Below are 17,518 nucleotides of genomic sequence, written 5' to 3'. Positions count from 1 at the left end.
CACTATGACTTTTCGTTAAATAAACAAAGAATTAAATGTTTATTGAATATTAAACCCTAGTTGGCTTTACTAATTGAATAGTAATCAATCAATTATTTTATCCAGCATATTTTAGTAATTACTGTTGGATTTATTTATGTACCAAAGCAAATAGAATATTTCAACAAAAAGTGTGTTTATGTAAACCAAAAATAAATTAATCAAAGTTTTTAATTTTTCTTTTTTTTTCAAGCGAACAGTGAACATTTTTTGTAAAAAGCTTTATTAGTTATGGATTAAATAAATAAAGAATAGAGCATTACAGTGGAGAACACCAAGTGTCCAACGCATTTGCCTATCCTAGTACACATGGACAGACTCTGGCACGCGCACAGCTTGCGTACTCATTACTAGGGGGTAGACGCTGTTCCAGCCGATTCCAAAGGGTTAATCATTCCCTTTCCAATCTTGTCTACTAATCTTCTGTCTTATTTTCAGATTGTATTTTAAGTGTTTCCAAGATCCTGTCACCTGTTCCTTTCATTATCCTGAAAGACCCTTATTACCATCATAGGTATTTTCTTTACATTTAACTTTAAATATTTTTTTAGTGTGTAGTTTGTTCTTAATGTGACATAAATTAAAGTACTATCAGCTCTTGATTAATTTAATGCAATAAACCAAATTAGGTAGTTACTGTTTAATAATAATTTGTGAATGTATCGCTTTCATTGTTAGTTCTTTGTTCAGTTTATAGTTTTGCATTTTTTAAAGACGATGTTCCTTTTTAATGTTTAATACAGTTTTGTTGCTACATTTTTTTGTAATGATAGGTTGTACAAGTCAGGGTGTACACAACACGCCGTTATGGCATTTGAATCTTGGAGCAGAAGCTTACTACAGAAACTGTTGTATTGTTGAACGTAGGTTACAATGATGTTGATGTTGTGGTCTTAAGCAAAAATTTATTTATTTAGAAAGAAATAGGAATCTTCATAGACCACAGCAAAGCCATTGGTAGTGTCTCATACTCATTATTAGTTAATACGAGGTGTGACAATAAAGTAATGAGACTGATTTTCTTTGCAAGATGTGGCAACCCTGCAGGCCTGCTTATGCACATTATCTTTGGCCTTGATCTATAGCTGCTTCTAGTCCAAGTGACATATCGATGCAACTGCTCAGTTGTGAGTTGTGCTGTAATAAGTTAACACGTGTTTGTGTCTCTCGTTACGGAAATGGAACCGCATAATGTTGCGCAACAGTATGCCATTTCTTTTTGCGTTAAATTGAGTCAAAATGTGACAACAACTGTTAGAGCAAACTGAAATCAATCCAGAATTGTTGAGCCATGTTATCACTGCTGATGAAAGTTAGTTTTTTCAGTACGATCCAGAGACAAAACCCTAGTTCGTAATGGTGCTCAAAGGGATCACCCGTTTGTTGGGTTCCTGGTCATAAGGGGATTTCTGGGAACGAAAGAGCTGATGCCCTGGCCAACCAGGGCTCAGCAACAATTATGACGGGCCCTCAACCATTCTGCGGTGTTCCAAGGTGTGAATCCTCTAGGGTTGTCTCGAAATGGATTCGCGCGGAGCATGGGAGAAGGTGGAGGTTGCATCCGGGTTTGAGAGTGAGTAGAATGGTATTACAGTCACCTTCCTCCAAGGTGGCCTCGGACCTTCTCTCATTAAACAGATCAATGTCTTCCAAGGTCATTGGTCTCATTACGGGGCATGGTCACCTGAAGAAGCATCTACACAGAGTTGGTATCCTTCAGGAGGATCCGCTCTGTGGAAGGTGTAATGAGCAGGAGGAGACTGCTGAGCACCTGCTCTTTGATTGCCCAGCAATAGCAAGAGAGCGGTATGCCATCTTTGGTAGCTTGAACAGGGGTGGCGAGTTTTCCCAGGAGGACTTGATAGGTTGTTTTCGGCGGTTTGTTGAACTGCTGAAGTTGTAGACTGGTAGTCCTCATGGTGTTTTCGGGGTGCGCAAAAGGCCCTTGAGGCCGCCCCAAGGAAGAAAAAAAAAAAAAAAAAAAAAAAAAAAAAAAAAAAAAAAAAAAAGGGATCACCCGGATCAAAAAAAAGCTTGCATGTTAAAGTAAAAACTGAAATGCATGCTTGTGTGCTTCTTTTTTTACAAAGGAATTGTTCTCCTGGGCAAAGAGTTAACCAATATTACTACAAAGAAATTTTAGAAAGACTTCGTAAAAGAGTTCTTCTTGTCCGTGCCAACATTGCTGATAATTGGATTCTGCATCATGATAATGAGCCATCCCATACTGCTCTGTCAGTACAGCAATTTTGAACCTCAAAATAAATTTCAGTACTACCGCAGCCACCTTATTCACTAGATATCGCTCTGTGCAACTTTTTCTAAGAGTCAAAAGTGCGGTCAAGGGACACCATTTTCAAACAACACAAGATGTCCAAAGAACTGTGACAATGGTCTTGAAGGATATTACAGAACATGAGTTCCAGAAATATTACCATCCGTGGCAGAAATGTTGAAAAAGTGTGTGCAATCAGAAGGGCACTACTTTTAAGGAGACAACACTAAACTTGACTAAAATGGTGGGCAATATTTTTTTCACACCAGTCTCATTACTTTATTGTCACACCTTGTATACATGCCGAATACGGCATAGTAATTTACAAGCTTCAGCATTGTATTTAGTTGAAGAATATCTTTCAACTAATGTTTCAATAAAATTAAGTTTTAGTTTCATGTTTCTATACTTCGACACGATTTTATGTACAAGTAAGGATATCCTCTCATATAATACACACATAGCCAAGATTGTTGGCTATTACACAAAGAGACTACTAAATTGTTTTATAGTATTTCATAATGTATAGAAACAGAATTAGTTTTAAGGTGATAATTGAACAATTTATTAATATTTGCAATCATTGTTTCATTTCAATTATTAATCCTCTGTCCTGTTTCCAGAATATATTTTAATTCTACCCAAGTGTCCTTGTTTCCTGTTCCTTTCATTATCCTGGAAGTCCTTTTCATTCATACAAAGATCCACAATCCCTCATGAATTGTAAGTATATTTATGAGTAATAATTCCGAACATGGTTAAGAGAAATGTAGTGAAATTTTAAAACTTAAACATAGTTTATGTTACACCTCATTAACCCTTAGAGTGCTAGATATAAATAGCGTGTAATTAGATTAGAAAACTTATGTAAATTCTTTTAATGTTTCATTTACATTAAAATTCCTGAAGATGTTATGGGGAATTTTGTATTTTGCACAAATGAACATGTATAAGAAAACAAAACATGGAATTTGGCAAAGCAGATCTCAAGAATTGCACTGTCATCCTTTCCAGGCATAAAAACCTGTCAAACACACCAGTATACAGTGGAAAATTACGTTCGGTTGCAATAACAACCAGTTTCGGATCAATAACAGGCGGTCGAGAACAACTAATACTGTGCAACTGTTGTCTGAGGTCCAGTTAACATTCTATTCTAATATATTTTATCGCCAGAGGTACAAAATACATTTTATGATGTAGGATGAAAACTTTGATGATGACATTCCCTGTCATACATGTGATGAGTCATCGTTACAGTACATGACTTCCTGTAATACACATAGGAAGGGTGAAAGGTCTATCAAGGATGTGTATAACATTTTTCAGCAGTTTAGTATTATAACTATCACTAGTATTATATACTGTAACTTATAGTAATTAATAGTAATTTTAGTAATCATACATGTGACAAAAATGTAATTTTCTAAAACTAGTATTGTATTAAATAATCATTTAAGTGTGTTCAATCACTAAAAAGAAGTTTAATTTTATTTGTCAAAATCTACTTTGTTTTACTATCATCAATACTGTAAGTGAAACGTTTGTCGTGTTTATCGCAGTTGGATGTACAATACCCGTATTCCCAAACAATGTCTTGTAAAATTGTTCCTGTGCTTCATCCTAAATATTTAAATTCCTCGTATTTATTCTTGTATTAAAACTATCCTCAATTAATTAAGTAAATTTAATTAGTTATGATCGGCTCTTGCTATGAAGTAATTTTTTCCAGATGATAGATTGGTGTGTACCTGAGCTTGAACTTATACTTACTTGTAATGTTCTGCAGGAGGAGAAGAGTACAGCAGGTCTCAATAACGAGCTCTCGTCAACTCCCACCTCATCTAAGGTTGAGAACACTGAGTCACCGATTAGCAAGAGCTGTTTCCTAAGTACATTTCTCGATCACAATAGAGATGTTGAGTCTTACAATTCGTTTGGACTCGGTTTCCGTGCCATCATGCCTAAAATGCCATCTTTTAGGGTAAGTGTAGTAGGTAACGAACTAACTTTTAAGTAGATACAACGCGAGCGGAGGCTATAAGACTCATGCGGCACTTCAAAGGTTTTCCAAAAATGAAAAGTCAAGCTTAACATCTTGATTAAAATTACTTAATTTTATTAACTACTCTAATTACTGAATTTTTGTATTCATCAATTTAGATCGCAAAATAACGCAGAAAATGTGTACCATTATATCATATCAGATTTAGTAGGGACTGCTAATATACTGGACTGAATTGCTCCTGAAAGTACAGCTAAGTAGACAATTAGTAGGGCTGTATTGAAGAGCTTTAGTAATCTCTGATATAAAGAAAAGGGTGACATGCCAATCCTAGCTTAAGGGTAATTTATTCTAACTTTGATTTCACTTCAGTCCCCGTGTGTTATTTCCACTAGAGTCCAGATCCTGTGTTTGAATTTCTCTATGCGCACAACATGTGAAAAATTTACATACATCTATTTTTCCAATTTTACAATCTATATTTTAAATACTAAATTATGTAATATAGAGAATTGAATTATTGCAGTGTTTGAAAGAAGGGTGGGGAAGCCTAAAAGTAAGCATTTAACATCCTGAATCAGTGCCTCGATAGCAACAAAACTAAGCAACCTGGAGGTTAAGGGGCGTCCGGGGGCCATATGCTGCGCATGTTTAAATTAGTCATTTTAAGGTACACATATCTCTTAAAACCTTACGACGTAACCTAATCTAATTTTTTTTATTTTGTTATGTATGTCTTTTAGAGTATTTATGGCACAGGAATTTCTAAAATAACTTTATTTAGGTATTTTAAAAAATTTTTTCAAAAATTTACTTTTTTTTTATTCAAAAATTTTGACTTTGCAAACCCTGTAGAATTGGTGTTAGGTTTTAAAACCAAATTTCCTGTGCTGTAAATAAAAACCATGAAATTGTGAACAAAACAAAACAAAAAAAAACTATACTAATACTCGAATAGTTTTGGAAGATATGGGTACCGAAGTGTAAAAAAACAAGTTTTTCGGGAATTCCATTTATTCTAGGCTATAACCTAAAACAATAGTGACTCATGTACCTCAGTGCATTCCTGCTCCATATGCTGGGTTATTCTGGATCCTCCTGCTGCTCATATATATCTTCCAGACGTCTTTTAGCTGCCTCCCGCTTCTGGCGACACTTCTTTTCAATGTCTTCCACCGCCTTTTGCGCCTTCCTTATGTGCATCTTGTCGAATCGCTTCATAACGTTAACACAGTTTTTGCCTGGCATTATACCTACTTTCTTAAGTACTTCACATTTAACAATGTTTTCCTTTGTTGAAACAGGCAATGGCTTCGTAAACACCAAACTCAAGGGTCTTTTTCATAAACTAATGTCGATTTTGGAATACGCGACCACACCACACTGTTTAGCGACTCGCTCGGATTTTGGGTCGGTCCATGAAGGCATTTCGCCAGCAACGTGGGGTTAGCTAAGTCCTTGAAAATTTGTTTAACCTGTTCCATTACTACAGGGGCAATGTGGAAGTGTTCATTGTGGTCATAGGCTTCTTTCTTCTGGATAGCTTGTTGGTATTTTGCACCACGTTATCAGCAGTTTTCGGACACAAACTGTGCGCTGGTTCTTCATTTGTTGAAATGAGATGGAAAATACTCCGCCCAAACAGCCCTCTTCATATTTTCCAGACTGTCAACATTTCTTCTAATTGCCCAGCCCATAGTATAATTGAATTTCAATTATAGCCTCAAGAGTCAACCTACCTTTCCCCCAATAGTTTTATCATCGGGAAGTTTAGTTTTTCCCATTGTCTTTTTCAGTTTGCGTAGGCGTGCGCCCATGCGTTTTTGCACATGGCCTATGCACTCTTTCTTTTTCTATATGAAAATCAGGACCGTATGGTTTAGCGTTTTCAACAGTTGAATAGGACGCACTGTCGCCGTCACCCAAATAATATTTATATCGCACACCATATTTAGCTTCGGATTCCCTGAACATTTCTAAAACTCCCTCAACTTCCATTCCCCACTCACCCCCTGGTAATTTGCAGGACATCCATCTTGATGCTCTTGTTGTAGCCTATTTTTGCATCTACAGAACTTAGATAGAATTTTTACGTCAATCACCTTACCGTTCACTCCACTGATTCCACTAACGAAACCATTTAGCGATGAGTGCCCGCGTTTCTGCCAGGAGCCATCAAAAATTGCTGTTATAATCTCTTTCACCATCACATTCTTCTATTGTTTCTTGAATAGCTTGTTTCATTGAGTCCTCACACACCTCTTTTGCAGCATTAGCAAGCATTGTGTTATAGTCCCTGAATTCTGGGGGGCTAGGCAAATTCATCATTGCGCAGACGGTCTGAGCGGCTCGCTCTCCTTTGCCAATGCTCCGGAAAGCGTAAGCTAATCTTACATTTACTTCTGCCTTCTCTTGCCATTTCCTGTTACTATTGTATTCAGACACCTCATATTTACAAGAATTACATTTTATACTGAGTTTCACACTCAGTCCTTGTCGGTTAGATGTAAATATTGAAAGCGATCCCTTGCACTTTACACATACGCCTATGCTTGATAGCAAAACCTCTAACCTACCCAGGTTTACAATGTCATTTGGACCTGCATCAAATCCACAACCTCCTTCATAGTTTCTATATTTCTCCAACTGAACACTAACCTTCTTCTCAGAAGAACTGTCTATAGGATCTGATGGAGTTTGAAAAATCTAGGCTAGTTGTGCTAGGACCTAGACTAGCATTGCTGGTAGAAGTTGTAGAACCATCTAGGCCTTCTGTAGATTTACCTCCTGGGTTTCTTGTCCCACTGAATGTATTTGCCTTCTTCTTGAAAGCTTTCTTGAATCTAGGCATTTTAAAACGATACCACTACTATACAAAACTTAGAAATCACTATGAAACTGTTTTGTAAACAACACAATTCACAAAGCAAAAAATAACACAGAAACTTTGGTTATAACAGATGACAACAAATGAGAAAGAACCATATGACAGTAAAGAACAAACAGTGTTACCAACACAACAAGTATGTGTAGCTTATATTATTACAACTGTAGTATGTATAAACATACATCCCTCGCTCTGACGCCCCTGCCAGCGAAAAATACAGTGCAGGCCATTACAAATAAATTAATTACATAAGGTTGCACTCGTCCAAATTGTATGTATGATATGTCAAATTACTCGTAAGATTCCAAAGAATACAAAAATGCCAAAAAATAAAAATTGAAAATTTTGATCCAAAATGGACCCCGGACGCGTGGTAGAGAGGACTTTTAAGTCCTAACTTCGCTTCTGTAAATAAAGTCATTTTTCATTTCATTTCATTTCAACCATTGTTTAATTTCCAAAAAGTCTGTTACAGGTATCACTAAACATATTTCTTATGATTTTTGTAGAATTTAAGTTGTTTCTCACAATGATGTTTTGTTGTAGAAAAAGATACCTGAGCCCATCCCACAGGAAGAATCAAGAGACGATGAGGAACAAGACAGAGTAGTAGTCGAAGAGGAAGACGATGAAGAAGAAGAAGAACCCACATCTCAGGTGCGTACTCACCAGCACTAGTGTTATAGGTTAGATGAAACAATCATCTAGAAAGTATAGAACATTTCCTCAACCACATTAGCTACATCACAGTACTGTATTTGCTTTCAAGTTGTCTCTAAAACAATCTTGTCATATATGTAAATAGATAAGGCCTGTATTCACAAGAGAAACCAACATTATTGCTTAGAACCCATATAAAATGAACTAAAAAATACACCACAAAATAGTCCTTATATAATATGTGGTTGTCTCTCATCGTATCCTATTAGTTTTATTAGCCAGGTTATATAATTCTTAGAAGCTATGCTTGTTAAAGTCTGCCAGTTAGACTTTAACTCTTTAAAAAATAAAGATATCTTAAAACAGTTTACACATTTGTATTTCTAAAAGTCTGGCTGCACAAAATTACATGCAACATGACCATATTTCCCATTTGAACATTTTTACCCAAATCCAAGATGGCGGATTTCAAAATGGCCGTTGTTGTCACCACAGGTGCTAAAACTTGTACATTCACCAACAGACACTCTATACCACACGTCATTACGATTCCTCACACCGTTCAACTTTTATAGGAGTTTATCCAGACTTTCAGTCACCATGTACTGTAATAGATGTTAGAGTGCAGCAGTAAGCAATAAATTCTACTGTCAAGTTCTTTTACTTCAAACAAATATTGCTAGGGTTTCTAATTTATCAGCTGTCAGACATTTTGTAAACAGGCAGCAGTTGGAAACATGTAAACACAGGCATGCTAAATACATGTTCAAGCGTGTTCCCTATGTAAGCAGGGGTTTGGCATTCAAAGGATTAAAGACAAGGTGGTTACTGCTAATTACCGTAATATTGAAAGCATTTACTTTTTTTGAGATGCAAGCGCGGTATCCTAACTCATTCTTCGATCTTGAATCTGACTGGGTTAGTTTCTTTTTAAGGTATATGGGATTACTTGTCAACAATCAGTAAACCAGAGAGACAGTTCAAATCATCCAGCTGTCCTGTTTTGATCAAACTCGAAACCTTATATCATGTACTTTTATAAAGGTCAGATGTCAAATATTTTTAAACTGTACGAAAAGTTCTAACCATTCTGTTGTCTATCTTTATTAAACCGTAAGAGTTGTCTTAGTTAGACCGACTATTTCCTACCATAGAGAGATTAAAAACATTGAGTCTACTCTGCTAGTAAAATATGATTTAACCCTGCAAGCAATCTTAAAGTGTCTTTATTATGGCTGGCAATCTTTAATTCAGAGTCTATGATAACACAAAAAATCCCGTCCACTTCAACAAGAGACGAAGAGTTCATTGAAAGTTCTAGTAAAGTTATAGGTATGTACTGGGAACTCTAAAATTTAAAATAGTACGCTTAGTTTTAGAGCAACAAATAAGAAATGTGAAAGCACTTTGTCATTTCACCAGCATTATTGCCAAATGCAGAAAGATGAATTTCCCTTAAGTGACATGCTGAGTATAGGTAACGATACTGAGGATTTATTTATTGTACTTCGTTGTTTCACTAACACCACCTAAGTTGAAGGAATGCCACTTAATAATTTCTTAACAACTCATGGCAGTTCTATAATGAGTGATGGCCAATGTCAAAAACATATGGAATCATTTCGACTTAACTGTCAAACCTGCTGTCACTCTTGCTGTAATTGACACTGGCCTTATTCTAAGTAACAGTTGCTTTAATACCGTGTTAAAATATTATATACCAAAGCCATTTCGTCTTAGACCTCAGATTGGTTCTGCACCAAAAATCTGTTCTTAAACTTCTCATAAAAGAATATGGAATTTTACTCCCAAACCTCCCAAAATATTCATAATATTTATATGTTTCATGGTAATGCAATAAATAACACTTTGTGTGTGTGTGTGTGTGTGTTTTGTATGTATATAAAGCGGGTCACTTAAAATTTTCAAATTGCAACCCCTATCTTGTGATATGTCATTTGAAAGGTAAATTCAAAAGAAACACATTGACATGAACAAAACTTCTCTACGACGATCTTAGCAAAAGTTATGGGGGAAACAATCCCTTACATCTAAGGGTGTAAATTAAGTCCTGATACGCCTGGATATATTCCAAACAGATTGAGATATCTATGTACAAACTTCACCATACATATTAAATTACTTTTTTGGATTTTGTTGAGGGTAAAAAAATTTACCTCCTTTTTCAAAGGGCAGTAGGAGGGGGTAACTTTGAATTTTCAAATTGCAACCCCTATCTTGTAACATTTGGAAATTTAAAGTGGCCCCTTTAAAAAAAAGGAGTGGGGAACATTTTTATCCTTAAAAAGTCCAAAAAGGTATTTTAATAGGTATGGTGAAGATTGTACATTGATATCTCACTCCATTTGGAATATATCCAAGTGTATCAGAACTTAATTTACACCCTGTATATTTAAATTGTTTATTATTTATTTAGAGATTAATGTCCTCACTGATGATGATTTAATACCAAAACACGTGTCTGGAAATAAAATAATTTTTAAAAGAGTTCTAGTTGACTATTCATTATTCTAATACATACATACATATGTACTTACATATTTTTTAATGTTCAGCTCCCATGATTGCCATGTAATCACAGCAACAATCAGGATCATTGCAAAACTTCTGCAAACAGACTGAAAATTCCCATCTCATACCTACAAGTGGAACAGTAAAATCTCAATGTTGGATTTAATCTGATAACTTACAGATTGTAAGGGTACAATACTCTCCCATTTTGCCGTCCAGTTACAAACAGGAATGAAGAAGTGAACAACTGTCTCTAAATCAATTATGTTAATGTAGGTTTATAAGTTTTGATTTATTAACACTTTCACTGCCGCCTCATAATTTTGACAACTTTCTTACACTGCCACCCATTTTAATGATTTTTAAATAAATACAATTTTTTTTAACCAATTATAAGAAAACCATGGGACTTACATTTTTTAAAGCTGAGTTCTTTCTCTTTTTACACAAATGCTAATGCATAAATATTAAAACAGAAAGTCTTGTTTTAAAACTTAAAAACAATGTTTTTTGTAAAAAAATAAAAAGTTGCCAAAAAACATCACCATGTACTAATCTATAACATAAATATGTTTCTCATTATTATTTGCTGTATTCAGCATTACTGTAACTATAGCTACATATATTTACAATTGTAATCCACTTATATTTAAATTTTTTTGTGTGGTAAGTCTTAAAACATGGTTCTTTGCACAAATGGCAATTTTGCACTCACTACGCTGATAAAAGTGTTTATTACTGTTTTGCTTATATTTGTTATTTGAGTAAAAAAAAAACAATGTCAACAAATTTACTTGCATCTCCAACAACATTTCATAGATCATAATCCATAGAATAAGAAATAAAAACATGGAAATAGTGAATGAATATCAATGCCAAAGTCCAAATACATTTAAATGTATTTTTATAACTGTAAAAGTTAGTGCCGTCAAAAGATGTTGTCGACAGTCTATAGAATTCCATACATGACGTCAATAGACTTTGTCAGCAGTGAAAGTGTTAAATGTTTAGTGAAACATATAAAAATTGAGCTGTTCTGTGACAATTTCTGAGTTCAAATCTGAGCAGCTTGTATAATTCATATTGAATTACGATTTTTAGGTGGACTCGGGGATCTCCTCTCAAGAGACAATCAAAGGCCAGAGCCAAGAGGATGGCCAGGACGAGGACTCCAGCAGTGAATCGGACTCATCGGACAGCTCCTCGGAGAGTTCTTCATCCAGTGATGGTAGTGATACGAAGGACAGAGAACTATGTGAAGACCTCACCAAGCTGAAGCAGAAGACTAAAAAGGAAAAAGAGGCCCTGGACTATCTAGACATTGAAGACATTGAAAGACTTACTTTGTAAGTATTTACCAGTTCCAGTTTTTAGTATGATTGTGTTTATAAAGGATAAATTAATAAGTTTTAACCTATGTTATTGGAAAATGTTATTGGAGATTTTGGATAAAAAGTGCAGGTGGGAGTGTGAGTGTTCTTGTAATGTCTCTGTATCCTTGGATAAAGATACCTATTGGTTTTTTATCAGTTTATTTTTGTATGTGTTATTCTAGTTGATAATTCACTTACTTCTACAATTAAGTAATAATGGAGAGAATATATGGAAAGAAAAATATTTGTTGTACCTTTTTTTATTCAATAAAATTATTAAAATTTAAATAATAAATTTAAGAAGTAAGGCACTATTTGCAGTTCAAAATTCAATTATTATTTTAAGAGTTTTATGTAATCCAAACAACAATCTTTTTGTTTGTTTTGAAAGGTTTGTAAAAATTAAAATAACAACTTTCTTTATTTCTAATTTCAAAAGTAAAATCCTAAACAAACTAAAAAAAACCTCAAACTAAAAACACAAAATTGACCCAAGTAAAGAATTCTTTAAAGTTCACTTTTAAACCAAAAATATCACCTGCATAAAAATAAAATAAGGTCTTTTTCTACATTCAAATGTTTATCACAGCCATCAAATGTCTATGTATGTCTTTTATACTATATTCTTAAAAGTTTCAAATGTTCACCAGTTTGTCACTATAATTTCCAAGTATATTCAGATTTACGTAATTTAAAATTAGTCTATTAAAGGATACCAGTAGTTAAAATAAATCAAATTTAATATTTAGGTCTTCAGTAAACTTCCTGCTTTCCAGATATGACAAGAAAATAAACCTTGCAGGTATCTTCCAATTATTCACTTGGAATCGTGTTAAACTGGTATTATATTTTAAAAGTATCGATCAAATTTGCTCAAATCTCAAACAAACCTTTTAGGCAATGTTCTTCCACACATGTTCTTCAAAGTTGCAGAATCTGATTTACTAGACAACTCTTGCCATGGCATACAGATAAATAATCATCATTCTAAAACTGAAACAAAATAAAATTATATAAAAATCTCTTTGACATGAATTTAAACAAACTGTAACGAAGGCTCTTCAAAGCAGGGGGCAAAGCAGTGTATATTTCCGGTCCAAAGTATCTAAAAGCTTTCTTGCCAATTTCTAGGCAGATCCTTGGCAAATGAAGTAAGCCGTCCTGTTGAGTACTGTAAGAGTTTATTTCATGCCTCAAAATAAGCTTTTGCCTAAGATATTCAGGCTTGCCAATCTGAAGAACTTTGTAGATAAGTTGAACAGATTGCAAGTTACAGCATTCTTTAATTGATAACACCTTAGAATTCAACCTAAATTCACTGTTGTGATAAAATTTTTTGAGATTGTAGATAAATCTCAGAGCTCTGTTTTGCAATCTAATGAGAACAATTGCGTTTTCCTGAGTCAGACAATGAGTGTAAGATGGAAGAGTGTATTACACAGTAGGAGTTAATGTTCAGTGACATTTTCTGACTTAGCAGACACGGGCAGTATTTTTATACATTTACGTAGGGTTTTCCTGAGTCAGACAATGAGTGTAAGATGGAAGAGTGTATTACACAGTAGGAGTTAATGTTCAGTGACATTTTCTGACTTAGCAGACACGGGCAGTATTTTTATACATTTACGTAGGGTTTTCCTGAGTCAGACAATGAGTGTAAGATGGAAGAGTGTATTACACAGTAGGAGTTATCAATCAATCAATCAATCAATCATTTCTTTATTACAATATCATCAAGACATGTGATAGAGTCAAGGTACAAAATTAGTGATTCAAACTAAAGGCTTAATATTCTGCTTCAAATGTTTCATGTTGTCCTGATGCAGTTGGTGTTTTCTATAAATTCTTGAAGAGTGTAGACAGGTCTCTCAAGCAGCCACCTCTTAAGTTCCTTCTTCAGCTCCAGTCCTGTCAGGCTTCCCAGGGCAGGGTTGGCGGGGAGCAGGTTTTTCAGTCTTCGGCCAGCATATGTTGGTGTTTTCTCCTTAAGGGATGTGCGATGTATTGGCAGGATGCATTGTGACGCATGCCGGGTATCATAGGAGTGGAGGTCTCTTCCTGTCTAGGGACATTTGTTCTGTCGACGTTGCAGTATGGCTTCCTGTATGTAGAGAGCCACCACAGTCATTATTCCTAGTGTTTTGAATTGCTTTTCGGCAGGACTCCCGCGGCCCAAGGTCTGCAAGGGCCCTTATTGCTTTTTTTTTTGAAGGATAAGTATTCGGTTGACATTAGCAGCTGATGTTCCTCCCCATATAATGAGGCCATATCTGATATGGGCTTCTATTAGTGCATAATATGCTGTTTTTGCTGCTTGGGGGCCACCAATTTTGTTTGATCCTTCGCACAAGTAAATACCTGAGCTGATCTTCGTGCACATGCTGTCTACGTGGTGATTCCAGGAAAGCTTATCATCCAAGGTTAGCCCGAGAAATTTCATTATGTCTTTCCATCAGTACGCCTGGGGGTCTCAAGAAATTTCTTCTCTCTTCCTGCTGAAATTCATCTGGGATGTCTTGGAGGGGTTTACTGCTAGGTCATTTGCTTTACAGTATTGAAATGCTTTATTCAGAGCGGTTGCTGTGTCTGTGTAAAGATCATTTGCACTGGTGTTTTTGAGCAGTATCGTTGTATCGTCTGCATACATTACTGTCATTGTATTCGGGTTTGAATATAGCTAGCAAAATCGTTTGTCAGCAGTATGAATAAGACTGGTCCCAGGACGGATCCTTGGGGCAACACCACGTGTCACTGGCAATGGGTTGGAGCAGTGCTTTGCTCGTGACACGGTTCTTGGTTTGTTGCAATTCTGTGACCTGCGTTCGCCCTTTCAGGTAGCTTATGAACAGCTTTTTGACAAATGTCTTACTCCAAGGCCTTCTAGTTTTTCTGAGATTAATTCATGCCCTAGGCAGTCGAAGGCCTTGCTGTAGTCTAGAAAATACAGCTGTGACAAAATTTCCTTTGTCAATTTGTTCTACAAGAAACTCTACCAGGCTCACTATGGCAGAGGTCGTTGACCTACCTCTTAAAAATCCGTGTTGGCTCTCTGTTACAAGATGTTGGTGGTTGAGGTGGCTCATAAGTCTTCTCAGTGCTATTTTTTCGATTATTTTGGAGAATGTCGATATCAAAGAGATCGGTCTATAGTTTTGAGTTTCTGTCGTTTCTCCTTTTTTGTGCAGAGGGTATACTTTGCTTATTTTGAGGGTCTGAGGGAAAGTGACCATCTTGAAAGGATTTATTTATTATGCCTGCCCAGGGGGCTGTCAATTCATGTTTGAGGTGTTTCACCATCTTTGATGAGTAGTCATCGACACCACTTGAGGATTTGGATTTTAGGGAGAGTCAATTATATCTTCCACTTCTTTAGGGGTGGTTCTACTCAAAAGGAGCTCTTGATGGGTGTTTTCCTAATGTTTGTAGGTTGATCACATCATTGACTTTCTCTGGTAAGTCCGAGTGTTGTTGAAGGGTGGTTTCAGCTATCTGGGTGAAGAATGTGTTCAGGTGTTTCAGCCACCTCTGCGGGATCACTGGTCATTTGATTGTTGATTTTCAGCTGTATTTTTGTATTCCTTTCTTTTTTCCCTTCTTCTTTCTGAGTTTATTATCTGCCATAAGGCTTTTGATTTATTGTCGGACTGTTCGATGAATTTCAGCTGTTGAAGTTTGTCTTAGGTTTCTCAGTTTCAGATCATAACTTAATCTTTAGTTAAGTAGAACTGAACTGAACAGTTAATGTTCAGTGACATTTTCTGACTTAGCAGACACGGGCAGTATTTTTATACATTTACATAGGGTTTTCCTGAGTCAGACAATGAGTGTAAGATGGAAGAGTGTATTACACAGTAGGAGTTAATGTTCAGTGACATTTTCTGACTTAGCAGACACGGGCAGTATTTTTATACATTTACATAGGGTTTTCCTGAGTCAGACAATGAGTGTAAGATGGAAGAGTGTATTACACAGTAGGAGTTAATGTTCAGTGACATTTTCTGACTTAGCAGACACGGGCAGTATTTTTATACATTTACATAGGGTTTTCAGCCTTACTATGAAGCTTTTAAAAATAGAACATTCATGGCTCGTAAAATCAAGATGGGAATCCAAAGTAACTTCAAGGATAGTTAGAGAACAGTCCATAATTAAAGTTCTGCCATCCAAAGTGACAGACTAATTAATCCAATTATAACGTTGTTGATAATTCAAAGACAACCCCGTTCACCTGCAAAACAGAACATTTGTCTGAGTTAAGGCCGGGACAAACATACCCCCACTGCGCCTGACACGTGTGTCGGCCGTCATACTGTGAAAGAATTGCAACACAGTTTTCAACCTGCAAGTCCACACATGTCCGCACCAACACCAGACCGTCGAGGCTGCACCGTCACCGATACGTGAAGTTTGAATTTTGACGGGCACGGTGCGGTCTAAAAGCGGCATCTATCATGGATATAGAGACATTTATTATAGAAGTGACGAAGAGGTTTTTTTTTCAGTAAACTAGTAATGATTTCTTACTGCGCTAAAATTACTACAAAACACATTAAGTGGCATTTAAAACTTTTTTTACAAATAAGAAATTATAAAATATGTTGTATACTTAGTGATTTTAGAGCAACTAAATTAAAATAATGTCAAATTAATTTTTTTCAATTTAAAAATAACAAGAATTTATTTATTTTGCTCAAAACTATATTTATGTTGGATTTATTGAAATGACTTGTCAAAAATATTTCCTGTATTTTTTAGGGCTTAGATTTAAAATGTTTCTATGACTTTTCATATTTATTTTATTCTTCAAACAGTCTTACTAAAGTTCTACAGTCTTAAAATTAAAATATTTTATTTGCAGTTATAAGGTTTAAGAGTACGAAAAACATTATACTCTAGTATATATTTTTTACAAATATTTACTATGTTTTACCAGTTATAATAAAAAGACTTACAAAATGAATAAGTTACTACTTTTTTACTTGCTGAACGTTTTTTAAAGTATCTGTCTCTTTAAAATCCAAAAGAAATGTACTCTAGTACAAACAGTGAGATTTTTGCGCTCGGACAGCGTACGGACATGTGTGGCCTCAGAATGACCGAGCCGGGCCCGTCGCGGTGCGGGTATGTGTCCCATCCTTTAAGCAGAAGCCTATGATCTTCCAACCATGACCACTCCCTCTCCAGGTCCGATTTGATGTTGTCTGCTCTGCTTCCAGAAGAAAGGAAACCTTCCAGTAGTCAGAAAAATTAATTAGATGAGTGATTACTCCAGTACAAAAAGGCTTAAGTCTCTGACCAGCACTCTTGTATTATGTTATAATACAAAATCGAGATAAAATTTCAGCCTAATTCATGTCATGGAACATGGGTTTGGTGAAAGTCAATATCTCTTTGTTTGAACATTTCTCCTAACCTGAACTCCAATCCTTACTGTAGGAATTACATAACGTGTTTTAATACTGTACTGTCCATACAATTCTCAATTATGACTATATAATTCCCTTCAATATTATAATATTTTCTTTTTTACCTATTTTAAAAATTTAAAATTCAAAATGTAATTTAATTTTTTTAGTAAACAATTTAACAGAATGTTGCACTCTCTCACACTCGAAATCGCCAATAGTATGCCTGCTCTTCCTATCAAATCCATTTATTATAAAAAAGATTGTACTCCTTATTAGCCATTACAGGAAACAGAAAAACACTATAAAAAGTTAGTGGTTATAACAAATATTTTCCTTCTA

General features: G+C 35.4%; 1 protein-coding gene across 2 annotated transcripts in view; it reads left to right on the top strand.

Annotated features, from left to right (window-relative positions):
* The window catches only part of LOC124368707 (histone-lysine N-methyltransferase SETD1B), an 84,629-nt gene that overhangs the window by 23,564 nt on the left and 43,547 nt on the right, over positions 1–17,518 (top strand). For both annotated transcript variants that reach the window (XR_006922988.1, XM_046826009.1), the window contains exons 7-9: positions 4,104–4,298; positions 7,753–7,863; positions 11,500–11,744. Coding sequence is in view for 1 of the 2 variants with exons in the window: in XM_046826009.1 (XP_046681965.1) it covers positions 4,104–4,298; positions 7,753–7,863; positions 11,500–11,744 (551 nt within the window). In the remaining variant the exon portion in view is untranslated. The remainder of the gene's footprint in view (positions 1–4,103; positions 4,299–7,752; positions 7,864–11,499; positions 11,745–17,518) is intronic.

The sequence above is a fragment of the Homalodisca vitripennis genome, chromosome X (assembly GCF_021130785.1).
Source record: "Homalodisca vitripennis isolate AUS2020 chromosome X, UT_GWSS_2.1, whole genome shotgun sequence".
Classification (NCBI taxonomy): domain Eukaryota; kingdom Metazoa; phylum Arthropoda; class Insecta; order Hemiptera; family Cicadellidae; genus Homalodisca; species Homalodisca vitripennis.
This window is presented reverse-complemented; position numbering and strand designations above follow the sequence as displayed.